The following is a 16,235-nucleotide window of genomic DNA, read 5'->3' as shown; positions in this document are numbered from 1 at the left end:
CTGCTGTCACTTTATACTAAACTTTACATCTAAACAGTAAAGAACAACTTCTGTTCTCTCTCAATAACTAAAAATGTAAAGCGGCAAAGTAATTTTACATGTACAGACGAGGAGATAAACAAAGGAGAAGTTTTGAACCAATCACAGAGCACGAAACAGAGACGTCATGATGTAACAGCGGCTCTGATTGGCTGACACCGGAGCACACAGAGGGGAGTGTGTTACATGAGTTAGTGTCCGACAGGGTCGCTGCGCATAATGCTGCCAGATTCTTTATTAACTGGATTACTCTTCCTCTTCTATCGGATTTAGAGGAGTTTAAACTATATTATCTGTTTTATAAAGGGACCCTGGCAGGAGAGGAACACCTAGGGAGTGTCTGGAGATTTAAAAAACAAACTTTTAATGTGTTTTCTGGAGTGAAAGTTGCGTTGGAAGCGGAGATCAGCATGCCGGGTAACGGAGGAGTTTACGCGGTGAAGAGGAGGAAGAAGCCCGCGCAGAAAAGGTCCGTTTTAACCTTCTATTAAAGTTATTCTTTAATGTCACCGCAGGCTATGAAACAGGCCTGAACTCTGTGAACTGTCTGCGGGGTTAATGCAGGTCATTCATCATTATTATTAATGTGTCATTATCATTAATATTAGTAGTAATATTACTAATATTTTTACATTAAAACCTCATGTTTTAAATCAAGACACGAGTCAGACAAGTTGTTGTTGTTGTTTTAGTTTTACTTTGGTGATTTCCGGACAGGTAAGCTCACCTGTCACGGGAAGGTGATGACGTCAGGGGCAGATAAGGTTGAGTCCTGCAGGTGATGCTGGAAGAAATACTCTATTTTATATTTTACTTAAATAAAATAAAAAATTCCAAATATTATTTAAATAAAAGAACAAAAGCATCAAAGTATATTTAAAAGTACCAAAAAGTACTCATTATGCAGAATAATGGCTCATTTCAGAATAATATTTATTATATTATTGTATTCAAATTGTGTTCATTACTTTAATGTTGCAGTTGGTAAAGTTATAGCTTATTTTAATAACCTTATATATTGCTGGGTAGCTTAATTTATAATAAGATATAAGATAAGATATTCCTTTTATTAGCAAAATAGTTGCAGGTTAACAGGCTACTTACTCCTATGATTCGTCATGGCTACACTGGCTTTATTTATTTATTTATTTATTATTATTATTATTTATTTGATGCTGGAAGAAATACTCTGATATTTTATATTTAACTTAAATAAAAGTGCATTCACAATATTAAAAGAACAAAAGCATCAAAGTATACTCAAAGTACCAAAAAGTACTCATGAAAGTAGTTGCAAAATAGTTGCAGGTTAACAGGCTACTTATTCCTATGATTTGTCATGGCTACACTGGTTTATTTATTTATTTATTTATATATTTATTTATTTATTATTATTTATGCATGTTTTTATTAATTATTATTTATCTGATGCTGGAAGAAATACTCTGATATTTTATATTTTACTTAAGTAAAAGTAGCAATACCACAAAGTAATATAATATATATATATATATATATATATATATATAATATTACTAATATTTTTACAATATTTCACTTCATGTTTCAATCAAGACACGAGTCAGACATGTTGTATTTGTTGTTTTAGTTTTACTTTGGGTATTTGGGATTTCCAGACAGGTGATCTCACCTGCAGCAAGTGTTACGCGAAGGTGATGACGTCAGGGGCAGATAAGGTTGAGTCCCCGGCAGGTGATGGTGGAAGAAACACTCTGATATTTTATATTTAACTTAAGTGCTTCGTATTTCCTAAACTTGATCTCACCATGGCTGCCGGGTCCCAAACTTTCTCATTTTACAGCTAAACAGTAAACCACAGAGGAGCACCGGATTACCTGTCTCATGCACTACTGTCAGGATATAGTGACCGTTTTATAAAAATATATTTTTTTAATCACATTTGCTCCATTTCTACCCACTGCTGCTTTAAGTAAAGTATCTGAATACTTCCTCCACCTCCGCAACAATCAGAGAAAGTTCAGAAGTCTCACCCACGACTCTGAAAACTAAGATCAACCAGATAATGATACTATAAAAAGCAGCTTCAAGTCTTCTTCTTCTTCACGTCTTACAGCCGACATCTTTTTGTGCCATCCATGACACGTTGAGCTGCCCGTGTAACCCGACTCAGCGGAGGCTGGCAGCTCTGGGTCCAGAGCCAAGTCAAACTTTTTGTTCACCACAATGAGGACGATGGATCAACAGGCCCAAAGCTCTGACTTGGCTCCAGAGCTGCGACAAAGACGTCCAAACAAGCCTTCCCACTAGATTAATGAGTAAAATCTATTTTATCTAGAAGTGAATATACAGTATAATCAACATAATATGACCAACAATCATCAACTCTGGTTTGCCTGAAATAAACCCTTTCTTCACCGAGTTACTTGTGAAAAGAAACCGCTGCTATATGCTCTCCTCAAAGCCACCAGACTCCAGTGACAGAAACAGTCATTTTACCTCGCTGATCATCATAAAACACACTTCATTCAAACTCAACAGAAACAAAATAAAACTCATCAAAACCGTCTTTGTTATTCTTTCCACCGTTCCAACAACCAACTCTGGTTTGGTTGAAATAAACTTTTAATTCATCGAGTTAGATGTAAAAAGAAACAGCTGTTATATGCACTCCTCAAAGCCACCAGACTCCTTTGACAGAAAGGACTGCCGCACATCACAGCAAAGCCGTAGTGGCATGGCGCATACCCTGCTGATCAACAAAATAACACTTTAGTCAAACTCATCAAAACCGTCTTTGTTAGTCTTTCCACTGAGAGACTGAATAAGTAACAGATTTATAAAAAAAAGAAGTAACCACAGTGACATTTTCACTGTTCACCCCTGTTTTCCACAGAAAGCCTATTTTTAGTGGGGTTTTCTGTGTTTAAAAAAACCCCTAATTTTAGTGGAAAAAGGTTTTTCAAAATGATTAATCAATTATCAAAGTAGTTGCAGGTTAACAGGCTACTTATTCCTATGATTTGTCATGGCTACACTGGCTGTATTTATTTATTCATTCAATTATTTATTCATTTATTTATTATTATTTATTATTTATTTATTTATTATTATTATTTATTTATTATTTATATCTATATTTATTTATATATTGATTATTTATTTACTCCCTGAGCCATTTTGCTGGTGTTGTTTCCCCAAATAGAGTCCTTAGCTGTATTTGTCGCAATCAGAAATTAAGGGATGTAATTCCTTAAGTTGTTCTTTGTATTATTGTCCTTTCCACTCTGAATCCTGATGTTTTCATCCTGATGTTTTCCTGCTGATGTTTTCCTCCTGATGTTTTCCTCTCTGTCTTGCCTTGTTTCATCTCCTCATTCCTGCCTGTGTTTGTTGTCTCTCCTCTTCCCTCCATCTCTGTCCTCAGATCTCTGTTGTGTTTAGTCAGGGAGGAGCGACGCTGCGTGTCCCGACACGTCGGAGAGGAATTACATTGTGGTAATTTGTAGTAATAATGGCACAGGCCAGGTGGAAGATCAACAGACTCATGCTGTCTCAGAGTCAAGCTGTAACTCTGGATTCGGCTGTTCCGCTCCAAATATCTCTATTGTTTAGCCACGCTGGCTTTACCACCGTATCATGACGATGTCTGTGTGTCCAGACGGAAATATCTCAACAACTGTTTGATGGATTGAAATGAGATTTCGTGCAGATATTCATGTTCTCCAGAGGATGAACCCTGCTGACTTTGGTGATCCTCTGACTTTTCCTCTAGTGCCACCATGAGGTCAAACTTTAATTTGTCCAATACTTTGATTTCTAATAGCAAGCAGGGGGCAATGTTATCAGCATCACCTATATGTCAGATAAATGTGGAAAAGCCCTTTGTATGTTTTGAATGCAAAAAATCTTAATATATAATATAAATTAAATTAAATAAGTTAAAATCCTTTTTAATAATTGTAACTTATTTGAATTTATTTTTAAGATTTATGACAAAAAAAATAAACAAAATAGTTTCCAATTAATTTTCTGTCAATCAACTTATTAATTAATCAACTAATCGTTTCAGCTGTTCTTGTACATTTTCATATGTTTTGCATGCAAAAATCTTTATTTGTAAAGTAACTAAAACTGTCAGATAAATGTAGTGGAAAAGCTCTTTGTATGTTTTATATGCAAAAATCGTAATATATTATTTTATGAAATATAGATAAATTAAAATAAGTTAAAATATTTTTTAATAATTTTAACTTATTTTTATTATTTATGACACTATAAATCTACGAGAGAAAATAACCTGCAGAAACATAAAACATTATTAAAAAAGTTTCCAATTAATTTTCTTTCAATCGACTAATTAATTAATCAACTAATCGTTTCAGCTTTTCTTGAATATTTTCATGTTTTGCATGCAAAAATCTTTATTTTTTTAATTATTTTATTATTATATTATTATATTATTATAGTCATTTATTTTTTATTTATTATACCTGTCAGATAAATGTAGTGGAAAAGAAAACATATGAGTACCTCAAATGTGTACTAAGATACTTTCCACCGCTGCTTCCTACTGATTTCTTTGTAAACGTCATTTCAGTAATGAATTCTCAGTAAATGTAATATTTCTCCAAACACAGACTAACAGGGTGAATATTCTAACAGTGATTCTCTCTGTGTGTTTTCCCATCTTGTAATAACAGAAGTATGAACCACAACGTTCAGCCTCTTAAACCAGGAAGTTGAAGCTGCGTTTGATGTGGTTGATGGTTTATTTGGGCAGCAGCCCACATCGTCTCTCAGAAATGCAAACACTGGAATTTTTTCAACGGGCGTATTGTTTCCATGAACGGTAACAGTCAGTGTTTGACACACGGTTCTCCTACATGCATACGCTCAGACGAGAGCCCGTTACAGGATGTGAAAGATCTACCTGGAATCAAAAACTCCCACTTCGAATCACGTTGGAAATTCCAACTGAGTGTCGTAGATTGTTTAGCAGAGCGAACATGTTTTAGCAAGCAAGCATCACTCAACCTCTTTGTCTTGTGTGTTGGTTTCAGTGCCAAGCCTCCGCCGGTGAAGACCAACCCGTCCAAACGCCACCGCGACCGTCTGAATGGAGAGCTGGACCGCCTCACCGCCATGCTGCCGTTCTCCGAGGAGGTCAGAGGTCGCCTGGACAAACTGTCTGTGCTGCGGCTCAGTGTGGGATACCTGAAGGTCAAGAGTTACTTCCACGGTCAGTGACCTTCACCTCATAGCTTTGGCAGCTGTGGTGGAAAGTAACAAAGTACATTTACTCAAGTACATGTACTTTACTTTAACTACATTTGTGTGACAGTTTTAGTTCTTTACAAATAAAGATGTTTACATGCAAAACATATAAAGATATTCAAGAAAAGCTGAAACGATTAGTTGATTGACAGGAAATTAATTGCCAATTAAAGGTACAGTTTGTAAGATTTAGCGACATTTAGTGGTGTGGTTGCAGATTGCAACCAACTGAGTACCCCTGCACTCACTTCCTCCCTTTCCAAGACTGCGTTCCACATAAACTAAACCGACTTGTGGCACGTCGCAGACTCACTGAGGTGCAGTTTTGCAGTAATGACGACTAAACGAGCAGTGGAGTAGTAACGCTACGAGACACATAGAAAATGTAAATGAGTCAAATTGAACAACTCAATGCTTCATCCACACACTCTTCAGTCGCAGCGGAGGAAAGCACAGTGCTGTCGCCACATGAGTGACTACTTTGTTCGGTTTGTTTTCTGAGAGCAGTGTGGCAGTGGTTAGTTCTTGGGCCGGTTCCGCCAGGCGTTGGCGATGCATTGATTATGGAAAATGAGCCGAACAGCAGGCTGGTGGTCAGTGGCAGCGCCGGGCTTAAATGATCCCTCTGCCAGGGGACTAGACTTGCCAACTTAATAACCTCAAAAATGGGGAGGAGGTTTTTTCAAAACCACAGCAAATCTGGGGTTCCTCTTGCAGAAAAAGGGATTTTCAGAGACTTTGTTTCCTGCATTCTGGTGACTTTTAAAGAATGAGAATAACAAAATAATAAATACACTGCAACATCGATTTTATGTTAAATGGGCCTAAAAAAGAAGAAAGAATTTGTCATAGTATATACAGGTACATACATGAAATTTGACCTCTGCATTTAACCTATCCTAAGTATTTTTAGGACTAAGCGCCCGGGGAGCAACTTGGGGTTTAGTAACTCGTGTTGGAAACTTCGACATGCAGTCTGTAGGAGCCGGGGATTGAACCGCCAACCTTGTGGTTAAAGGACGACCCGCTCTACCCACTGAGCTACAGCTGCGCACCACTGCGCACCACATCGCTCTGATACCCGTTATTTTTGGCTTGCGCCATGCCACGACGGCTTTGCTATGATGTGCGACAGTCGCAGCTCCTCCTCCTCCGGAAAAGACATTTGGTCTAGCTCTATTGCCGTCCGGGTGGAAACAGTAGGGGCTTATACTCGCTGTACAGTGCCAGAAACATGTTGAGATAATGAACTGATAATGAAGGAAAAAAAGTGTAAATAAAGAAATACGGGAGAATTGTGACCTGGAGACTAGCCAGCAGCTGTCTCCGGGTGCTGCGTCCGTTCTCTTCACGGCGAGCTGCGACCGCACACTGAGGTTCTGTTGCCACCATAACAACTAACAACAATCGACATTTTCTTTTTGTACCAGTCAAATTACCACAGCAAACAGTTCAATGACCTTTCTACTCTTACTTTATTTCTATGGCAGGACTTTTACTCGTAGTGGAGTACTTTCACAGTGTGGTTTAAGTACTTTCACTGAAGTAAAGGATCTGAATACTTGGTGGTAACAGAGTAATAAGCTCATCTGAAACTTGTGTGTGTAATATTGAAAGTGAGAGGCTGTGTGTGTGTGTGTGTGTGTGGGATCAATGTGCCAGGTGAGCAGATGTGCTGCTTCCAGACATTTTTGTGGCCGAGCGGTGAGTGTTCGGTGTGTCAGAGAGGGAACTCGACACGGTGAATAATGAATAAGTCGCCCTGCTGGGAGGGAAACAGGAGAGTGTGCTGCCGGGGCAGATGGGAGTCCATATGCAAAGGAACATGAGACGGGCAGCCGGGAACAGTAGGTCCTTATTCTGACGCTGATCAAACACACACACACACACACACACACACAGTCAGAGGTGGCAGTTGGTTGCCTGCACCGGGTTGGTTCATTGTCCTGGTGTCAGAAATGTGTCACTGTAGTGATGGAGTCGTCTGTCTGATAGATGATTTAAAGTGTAGAGCCACAGAAGTAGTACCAGGACCAAGTCATTGTTTTACAAGTTACAAGTAAGTCTCAAGTCTTTGCTCTCAAGTCCCGAGTCAAGACAGGAAAGTCCCGAGTCCTAAACTTGTGAGTTTTGCATCCTAAACAAGTCACAATGTGCTCTTCACCAAATGTAATGCCATTCGCGTGTCCGTCTGTAATTTTTGACCGGCATGTTTTGCATACTGCAATTAATTATTTTGCATAATTGTTTTCTCCTGCAACTTGATTGGATGCTGATATCAGGTTGGTTCAAACAAAGTTGATCAGGGAAATTAAGTAGGGATGCACCGATACCACTTTTTTTCAGACCGAGTACAAGCACTTACATTTGGGTACTCGCTGATACCGAGTACCGATACGAGTACTTCTCTGTGCCAAAAGGCCCTCGTTAACAGCCAGCTGGAGGGTGTGAGCGACACACGGCAGGCTGGGGAGTCCCGCATACGAGGCGGTGTGCCGCAACTGGCTCTAGGTCGGCTTGGAAAGGCTCGGGGCGAATGTGCTTCCCGGGGCCGTGGACAAAGTGTCACCGGGGCGGACTGTCCTTAGTGTGTGATGTCTGCAACCCACCCGACCCGTCTTGAAACACGGACCAAGGAGTCTAATACACGCGCGAGTCAGAGGGTACAAGCAAAACCCCGTGGCGCAATGAAAGTGAGGGCGCACCACCGGCCCGTCTCGCCCGCACCGTTGGGGAGGTGGAAAGTGAGCGCGTGCGATAGGCCTCAAAAGATGGTGAAGAGAGGTTAACGTCACGCTGTCGTAAAGTGGTATCGGTGCCGTTGCATCAGAGCCGTTTTGCGAGTACGAGTACATGAGCACAGTATCGGACCCAATACCGATACTGGTATCCTTACTTATTCTATACGTCACTAACTCTTACCGTAGCATTTATACGCGGATGTGTTCACATTGCAGTCAGTACAGGATACATAGCGGCGTAAACATCTTGCACATTATCGTGGCATTTATACACCTTTTTCGTGAAAACGGCGTAGTTACACTTAAAATATTCTTGTGCACAGTTTGGTATTTTAGTGAAAGCAAACCGAGATGCTTCCACCAGCTGTCGTCTAAAATCGACCTAAACATAGACTCGATTCTGACCAAATTGCACAGTAAGAGCAGCGGAGTCCAGCAGCAGGCCTTTCCTGTCTCTCTTTGTGCGTCTCTTCTCTCCGCTATCAGCCGGCTGATCGCTGCTGTTGATGGAGTGGCGGTGGAGGTGGTGGGGGGCGATGTAGAGGGGGGAGGAGGGTCAGAGGCTCTGAAGCACGGTGGCACGACATGAGGGCTCTTCACAAGGTGCTGCAGATGGAGAGTGTTTGTGAATGGAGACGTTTGAACAGCTAACACGCTGTTTATTTATTATATAAACCTCCCCACATACTAGATATATATATACTAGATTATTAGCACATATTCAGCCTCACACATGGTTTACAGAAAGGAAAACAGAAAGAGAGTTGATGAAGTATAAGGAGAAGGTTCGTAGTGAGGCCTATCAGATGAAGGCTTTATCTGCATCAGCACGTTCTGCTGCCGCGCCGTTATCTCCTCTTAACTTTGATGTTCATCCAGCAGCCCGACATCACACACAAACTCTTTAATTTCACGGAAGAAATAAGCAAAAAATGCATATATTTAAGTGTCAAACTCAAAGCTCATATAATTATTGGGAAATTGCTGTTTATATGATCCCAACTCTGCTGTACTAAACACCCCGTGATCAGCCAAAACAAACAAACAAAAAGACAAGCAAATGCCATTTCCTGCATTTATGTATATATTTATATCTATCTAGCAATTTCCAAATTACAGTATTTATCTTGAGATTTACAGTCGTGGTTTAGTCGTTCAGTCGTTGATTACCTGCTGAAAGTACAGACATGTTTTCCTTTCGTTGAGTCTTGAAATAACCCTGATTGACCCAGATTGGGTCGTGCCAGGCGGAGACTGTTGTTGTTGTGTTTAGCTGTATCCAACAGCCCATGAAGAAGTGTATCTGGTCTTAATCTAATCGTACAGTGTGAGACAACATAGCTGAGTGTTCAGTTGTGATCAGTGCTTGAAATGGAAAAAAATAAGTGCTGGTACTCCCTTTATTCATTCATGTGTATCGGCACAGTGAATCAAAGATACTAGGAGATATTAGGTTTGGGCATCGTTTTGGACCATCGTTTTTACTAGTAGCGGGCTCAGTTTTAAAGCTAGAATGAAGATATTGGCATCATATTAAACTAGAAAACCAAACAAATCCATTGGTACCAACCATGTCAGACTAGCTTGTCATGAAGGAGGTTAAATAACGCTCCAAACCTGCGCTAAATTTTGGCGAGAAAAAACTGTCATGGCCATATTCAAAGGGGTCGCTTGACCTCTGACCTCCAGATCAGTGAATGTAAATGGGTTCTATGGGTACCCACGAGTCTCCCCTTTACAGACATGCCCACTTTATGATAATCACATGCAGTTTGGGGCAAGTCATAGTCAAGTCAGCACACTGACACACTGACAGCTGTTGTTGCCTGTTGGGCTGCAGTTTGCCATGTTATGATTGGAGCATATTGTTTTATGCTAAATGCAGTACCTGTGAGGGTTTCTGGACAATATCTGTCATTGTTTTGTGTTGTTAATTGATTTCCAATAATAAATATATACATACATTTACATAAAGCAGCATATTTACCCACTACCATGTTGATAAGAGTGTTAAATACTTGACAAATCTCCCTTTACGGTACATTTTAAACAGATACAAAATGTGTGATTAATCGTGATTAACTTTTTTTAAAACGATTGACAGCCCCAATATTTACATCTATCTATAAATTACAGTATTTATCTTGAGATTTGTGGTCCTGGTTGTGGTTTTACTAGCTTGATCACATGTCTAAAGCAACAGAGACATCTTTTCCTTCCCTTGAAATAACTCAGATTGAGCAAACTTTGGTCATGCAAGGCATGTGAGAATTTGAATGTGGACCCGCTCTTTAAGGGGTTATAAGTTTCTGATGGCGGTGCAGTTTGTTGGCAGTGAAGAAATACTTTAATGATCTTTTACTTTTCATCGAGTGAAGTCATTCCTTCTGCAAACCTCCTCTATTCTTTAGATTCAGTCAAACGTCAGTTATCTTAATAATTTCACAAACTATGGGGACGATAAGTACAGCTGAGGCTGATGGGAATGTCATTAGTTTTGTGGGTGTTTGATCATAAACCAAAGTATTGGAGGTTCACCAAAGTCATTAAAATACATCGTCTGGGAACCATTAACATGGAGAGGTGTGAAGAGATATTTCACTGGATAAATGGAAACTTTGACCTCATGGCGACGCTAGAGGAAACGTCAAAGGATCATTAAATTCAGAAGGATTCATTCTCTGGGGATCATGAATATGTATAGAAAAAATCATGACAAACCATCTGATAGTTGTTGAGATATTTCAGTCTGGACCGACGTTAAGCTACGCCGCTAAACGTGGCTAAAAACGCTGTGGATCACGAGTTGTGGAGGATGAAAGCAGCGTTCATTGTTTTTACAGAAAAGACCTCTCTGTGGCCTCCTGAAGTTCTTCTTTCTAAAGTCTCCGTCTGTAATCTCCCCCCGGCAGCTTCCTCCGATTGTGGAGGATGTTTGTTCAGGTCCATTATGGGTCGATGCTGAACACAACAAAGCCTTAAAAACAACACCAAACTCTCACGCAGTCCTCACGCAATCTCTGACGTCTTTTATTAATTGATAGTTGGATGTTTTGAATGTGTTGTTACATCAAGAAGAGGGAACAAAAAAGAAACAGGGAAGGGCTGTTGCATGATATGTTGTTATAATGTGTAATGCCTACCAGACACCAGGAGACTCTGAAAAGACTTTTAAAGGTCTGACACCCTCTGACATCTAAAGACAACGTGTCTGAAGTCTCAGAGGTTTTATCATATTTTGCAAAGACTGGGGTGCAGGGTCACTATTTACAAGACTACAGCTAGAGTCCTGTTGAGATGATGTCACATCCTGCTCCTGGTGGAGATTTATACGAAGAAACACTGTTGAGAAAGAAGTGGACAGAAATTGCTGCAGCCCTCGAAATCCCTATAGCATACTCTGCATACTGTGGCTACTTGCAAGCTAACAGTTGCTCCTGGAATATTTGCTTTATACTATACGGGGCCTTCAAATGAAACTCGTGAGCTTGTGTTTACAAACCCGGGAAGTCGTGTACACGATATGCTCGGCGTTCAAGTGGTTAAGTCGTGAAGAACACCACTACTAAGCAACGGCAATATTAACGTTACTGTCGGCGTCTAGAAGCCACAGAGGTTAACAATTCAGCAAGCTAGCGAGACATAATACCGTTGGGAATATCAACATTTTCCTCAGACATATAATAAAAATACGAATAAAACAATATACCACTAAAATTACAATATATTCACTGATTATGCACCGAAAAATGTACTTCCATTGCTGACAACTAGGGATGTCCATAATTAACCGTTTCACCGTTAACCGACATTAAGCATTTTAACCGATTAACGCTATCGGTTAAAACAGTTAAAAGAAATGTTAATGATTAACTCAAAAGCTGAGCGGCTCAGAGGAGCGGCTCGTCACTTTAAGGAGAATAGCTGATCCACCTTAACAGCCCACCTTAAGAGGCGGAGCCGGAGTTGTAGCATTTATTCACCGACAGATAAAGTGTACGCACACTGCTACACCTACGTTCACAGCTATAACGCCACCAACAACCTCACACTCACCACCAACACACACACGGTCTGTTGGACACTCGCTAAAGTTACGGAGACTACGTGTGCGGCGGCGAGCACGAAGCCTCCGGCAATGCTAGAGCTGCTAACGTAGCACAAACACACACACTGTTTGTTGGATACTCGCTAAAGTTCCACCAGGCAGACACACAGCGGACAACCTGCTGAACTAAACTAAATGTGCGGCGGAGACTTTTACTGGGAACGTGGCTGCATGGTAAGTTAACGCTCCCGGACGGTGAACTGGAGACTCCCGTCAATGAATATCTGTTGTGCTCCTGCAGCTGGTACGAGGCACAAATCTTGTCGGTTAACGGTTAATAATCGGTTAACGAGGGTCGGTTATCGGTTAAAAACATTTTTCAAAATGAGCATCCCTACTGACAACGTCAACAAACAGGAGTTATTGGTCATTGGTGAGGATACTTGCTCTCCTCTGCCTAAAAGAACAACAACATAAACGGTTAGAATTTGACCTTCTTCGTCACAAAACTGTGATTTAAGTTGATATAAATTCATGCAAACAAGAATGCTCTTGTTCTCGGTATAAATAGGGCTCCTGAAGTTGTCTAAATGAAGTTATAAAAAGTCAGATTGTAGTCTTGATTCTTCTGTTCATGTGCCGTGTGCATCCCTTAGTGTTTCAGATTGTTTTGGTCTGGTGGTTTCTCGTGAGTGTGTAACGTTGTATTGTTGGCGTGGAGGTTGACGTCAGGCCTGCAGACGCTGCTGCAGAGAGCTGAACGCGGAGCACAGTCAGGTCCTCTGTTGTCTGGCGTGAGCAGCACAGAGAAACACAGTGGACCGACTGTATGTGAGCGCACGCTGCTGAAGCTGAAGCACCGTCAACAAACTGTGAACTCTGAATCAGCTCCTCTGTGAGGTTGAGACTGCAGGAGAAAAGACGGTTTTATTATTTTTATTTTGGGCTCATAAAAGAGGTGAAATGAACAGAACTAAACAAATTGACAAACATTACCAACTAAACCACAGATGGAACACAACGGAATAATTAGTTTAAATATTTTAACAGAACAAAAACACTGAAAAACGAATAGTAGTATATTTACTTTGTTTATTTTTTTGTTGTTAATAATTTCCAATGCATATCTTTAAAACCAGTAGCATTTTATTAAATAATTTAAATTTATTTAGGGGGGATATTTTTTTATTAATATCATTATTAGTAATAATGTTATTATTTTTATTTTATATTATTATTTTGTTTTTATTTTATGACATTATTATTATTACTTTCGCTTAATGTTTCGTTTTGAATTGTCTATTTTTATAATATCAAATACATATCTTTAAAACCAATAAGATTTGATAACATAATTTAAATGTATTTAATTTAATCAGTATATTAAGCAATTAAAATTAGCTCCACCTTTACGAGCTGCAACATTAAAGTGGTGAACACATTAATGCATTAATAATTATAATCCAATAATATATATTATTATGAAATGGGTAATTATTAATTTTTTTCTCTTAAATTTATGATTTTATCATCTCACAAATTTGTTATTTTTTTTCTTATAAATTTGCCACTTTAATCTTGAATATCCACGTTTTCTTCTTGTAAATTTACGACTATAATTTAAAAAAAAATTCTCAGAATATTACCCTCCTCTTCTGGCTCCGTTATTATTTCTTAAATTATTATACCTATTTATTATTTATTATATTAATTATTTTTACCTACAACAACCCTAACACACCATCGTACATTCTGCATAATGAGTACTTTTACTTTTGATACTTTGAGTATATTTTGATGCTGAATACTTTTGTACTTTTACTTAAGAAACATTTTGAATGCACGACTTTTATTTGAGTATTTCTAAACTTTAGTATCTACTTAATTACTTCTTTCACCTCTGGTTTAGGGGGAGCATCTTTTGCTCCAGCAGCAACACTGGTAACTCAAAAGAAATATAAATATATAAATATAAACTGACTAAATGTGCACGCTACAAATAGAAACTACTGCTAAAAGTATGAAACTATAAAGAACACTCTGGTGTGTGTGTGTGTGAGTGCAGGAAGGTCTGTTGTTTCCTTTAGTGAATGAGTCCCAGGTGATGCTGCTGCCATCACCAGGAGTTACCATGGTGAATCTTTGTCACCGTAGCAACAGAGTCCAGAGGAAGTCTGACACCTCGGGGAGTTTTTGGAGAGCTGGTTGTTCATGATGATGTCTGCTTCCTGTGTTTGTTGATAGCGAGGTTGCGGTGAGGTCAGCGCCGTCGTTAACTCTCTCGGCCTCCAGCTGCATTTTCCTGAGAGATAAATCTGCTCTGCTGAGTCATGAAATAGAGGACAGAGATGCTGCTGAGGCTTTTATACAGACACCAGCTGTAGCCGTAATGTAGCCTAATTTTGCCGGCGCCCTCAAGGAGTGGAAGAGGAGTTTCAGGTGTCGTATCACAGTCATATCTTAAATAACAGAACCGCACAAACAAGTACACCACACACACCTACCTAACCTATAAACCTCTTTTACCAGCTGCTAACCGACAGCTGAACCTTCACCGAACCCCAAAACCAGAGCAGAGTTCATCGTCGCCGCCTCCGCAGACGGGGCGGTTAGTTCAGTCTGTCACCTCTGAACACAGGAAGTAGACGGCGGATGTGAAGCTGCAAGATCAGCCGAAATTTCTCTTATAAACTGAGAGCTGACGTTGTTTCTGTGAGGAAAGTGATATGAAGATGTGATGAAGAATACTGGCAGATAGCTGCCAGACGCTTTGGTTGTGTCTGGTTGCTATGATACGGAATATCAACATGTCGGCACATTGTAGAGTAGTTGGTCTGGATGACGGGAAGGCTGAAGCACGTAGGGAGAGAGGACGGACCTGCTGGTCTATGTGTTCATTTCTCCATTGTTGCTGTTGTTCAGCACTTGTAGCCAACATGTAGGATGTGACGGTTGGTCTTTGTGGTACTTATCCCGCCCCTCCTCCATTGTGATTGGATGGCTGGGTAAAAAAGTGACCTTGACTAGAGCAGCGTTTTATCCAAAGTTTAAAATTTTTCAATCCCAAAAAAAGCAGCCGTGCAATGCATTCTGGTAGCGTGGCGGCGCGATTTGAGAGACGGGGCGTCACGTTGGCCGTTCCTCATTTACATAAAGTTGAGGTCTAGGCTACTTTATGCAAATCAGGGAAGTCCAGCGCGACTCGCCGCCTCTAGAAACTTCCTAAAAACTGTTGTCGATCCAAAATGAAGACAGATTCAGTAACTTATTTCTCGCCTCAAATGTTTTCAGAAACACATTTCGGTGAACTACTTTCGGGAATTAAGAGAAGAAAGTTTCCAAATGAGCCGCCATGTTGGTTCTGGTTTGAAAGCTGGGAGCAGCAGCCAACGAGGGAAAGCGTTCGTCCAATCAGGTGCTGTGCGCCTTGTGTCTAGTGGCAGCCCCTGTGGACACGTACCATCAAACACGGGCACACTAGACCCAACGATGCGGGACACACCGCAAAAACTAGGCCAACAGACGCTCACCAACGACCCCAAACTGTCCAACAGTTGACCGTCGTCTTTTATTGCGAGGGATCGCCTCGCTTCCCAGCATTGGACGCTTGATGGGCTGCCACTAGACACAAGGCTCTAGGTACCTGATTTAGCAATGACATGGTTTATGCATAAAGTTGAGGTCTAGGCTACTTTATGCAAATCAGGGGCGTCCGGCGGGACTCGCCACCTCTGGAAACTCCCAAGAAACTTTTAAACTAACCGCTGTCGATCTAAAATAAAGACAGAGTTTCGAGAAATAAGCCATGCAGTTACTGAATTTTGGATCGACAACGGTTAGTTTAAAAGTTTCTAGGGAGTTTCTAGAGGCGGCGAATCGCGTAATGAGGAGCGGCCAACGTGACGCCCCTTCTCTCAATCACATCGCCACGCTACCAGAATGCATTGCACGGCTGCTTACATAGACAATAAATGAGAAGCTTGGAAAAGACGGAGGCTGTGGATGACATGTACCTTCAGGGCGTTAAAAAAGAATTGCGGTTATTGCGACAGCCCGACTGGCAGCTTTAGTTTCCACAGAGTCTGAAGGGTTGCAGCTCTCCACCCTCCACCCTCCACCCACCCGCCTCGTCTCTCCAGGCCCACGTCTTT

At 40.5% G+C, this 16,235-nt stretch overlaps 1 protein-coding gene across 1 annotated transcript in view; it reads left to right on the top strand.

Annotated features, from left to right (window-relative positions):
• Positions 1 to 224: 224 nt before the first annotated feature.
• Positions 225 to 16,235, top strand: part of LOC141757004 (aryl hydrocarbon receptor-like) — a 29,675-nt gene continuing 13,664 nt past the window's right edge. Inside the window, exons 1-2 of the mRNA XM_074617143.1 lie at positions 225 to 508; positions 5,082 to 5,260. Of these exons, the coding sequence (XP_074473244.1) occupies positions 450 to 508; positions 5,082 to 5,260 (238 nt within the window). The 5' untranslated portion in view covers positions 225 to 449. The remainder of the gene's footprint in view (positions 509 to 5,081; positions 5,261 to 16,235) is intronic.

The sequence above is a fragment of the Sebastes fasciatus genome, chromosome 19, assembly GCF_043250625.1.
Source record: "Sebastes fasciatus isolate fSebFas1 chromosome 19, fSebFas1.pri, whole genome shotgun sequence".
Classification (NCBI taxonomy): Eukaryota; Metazoa; Chordata; class Actinopteri; order Perciformes; family Sebastidae; genus Sebastes; species Sebastes fasciatus.
The sequence above is the reverse complement of the archived record's forward strand: the minus strand, read 5'-3'. Positions and strand labels throughout refer to the sequence as shown.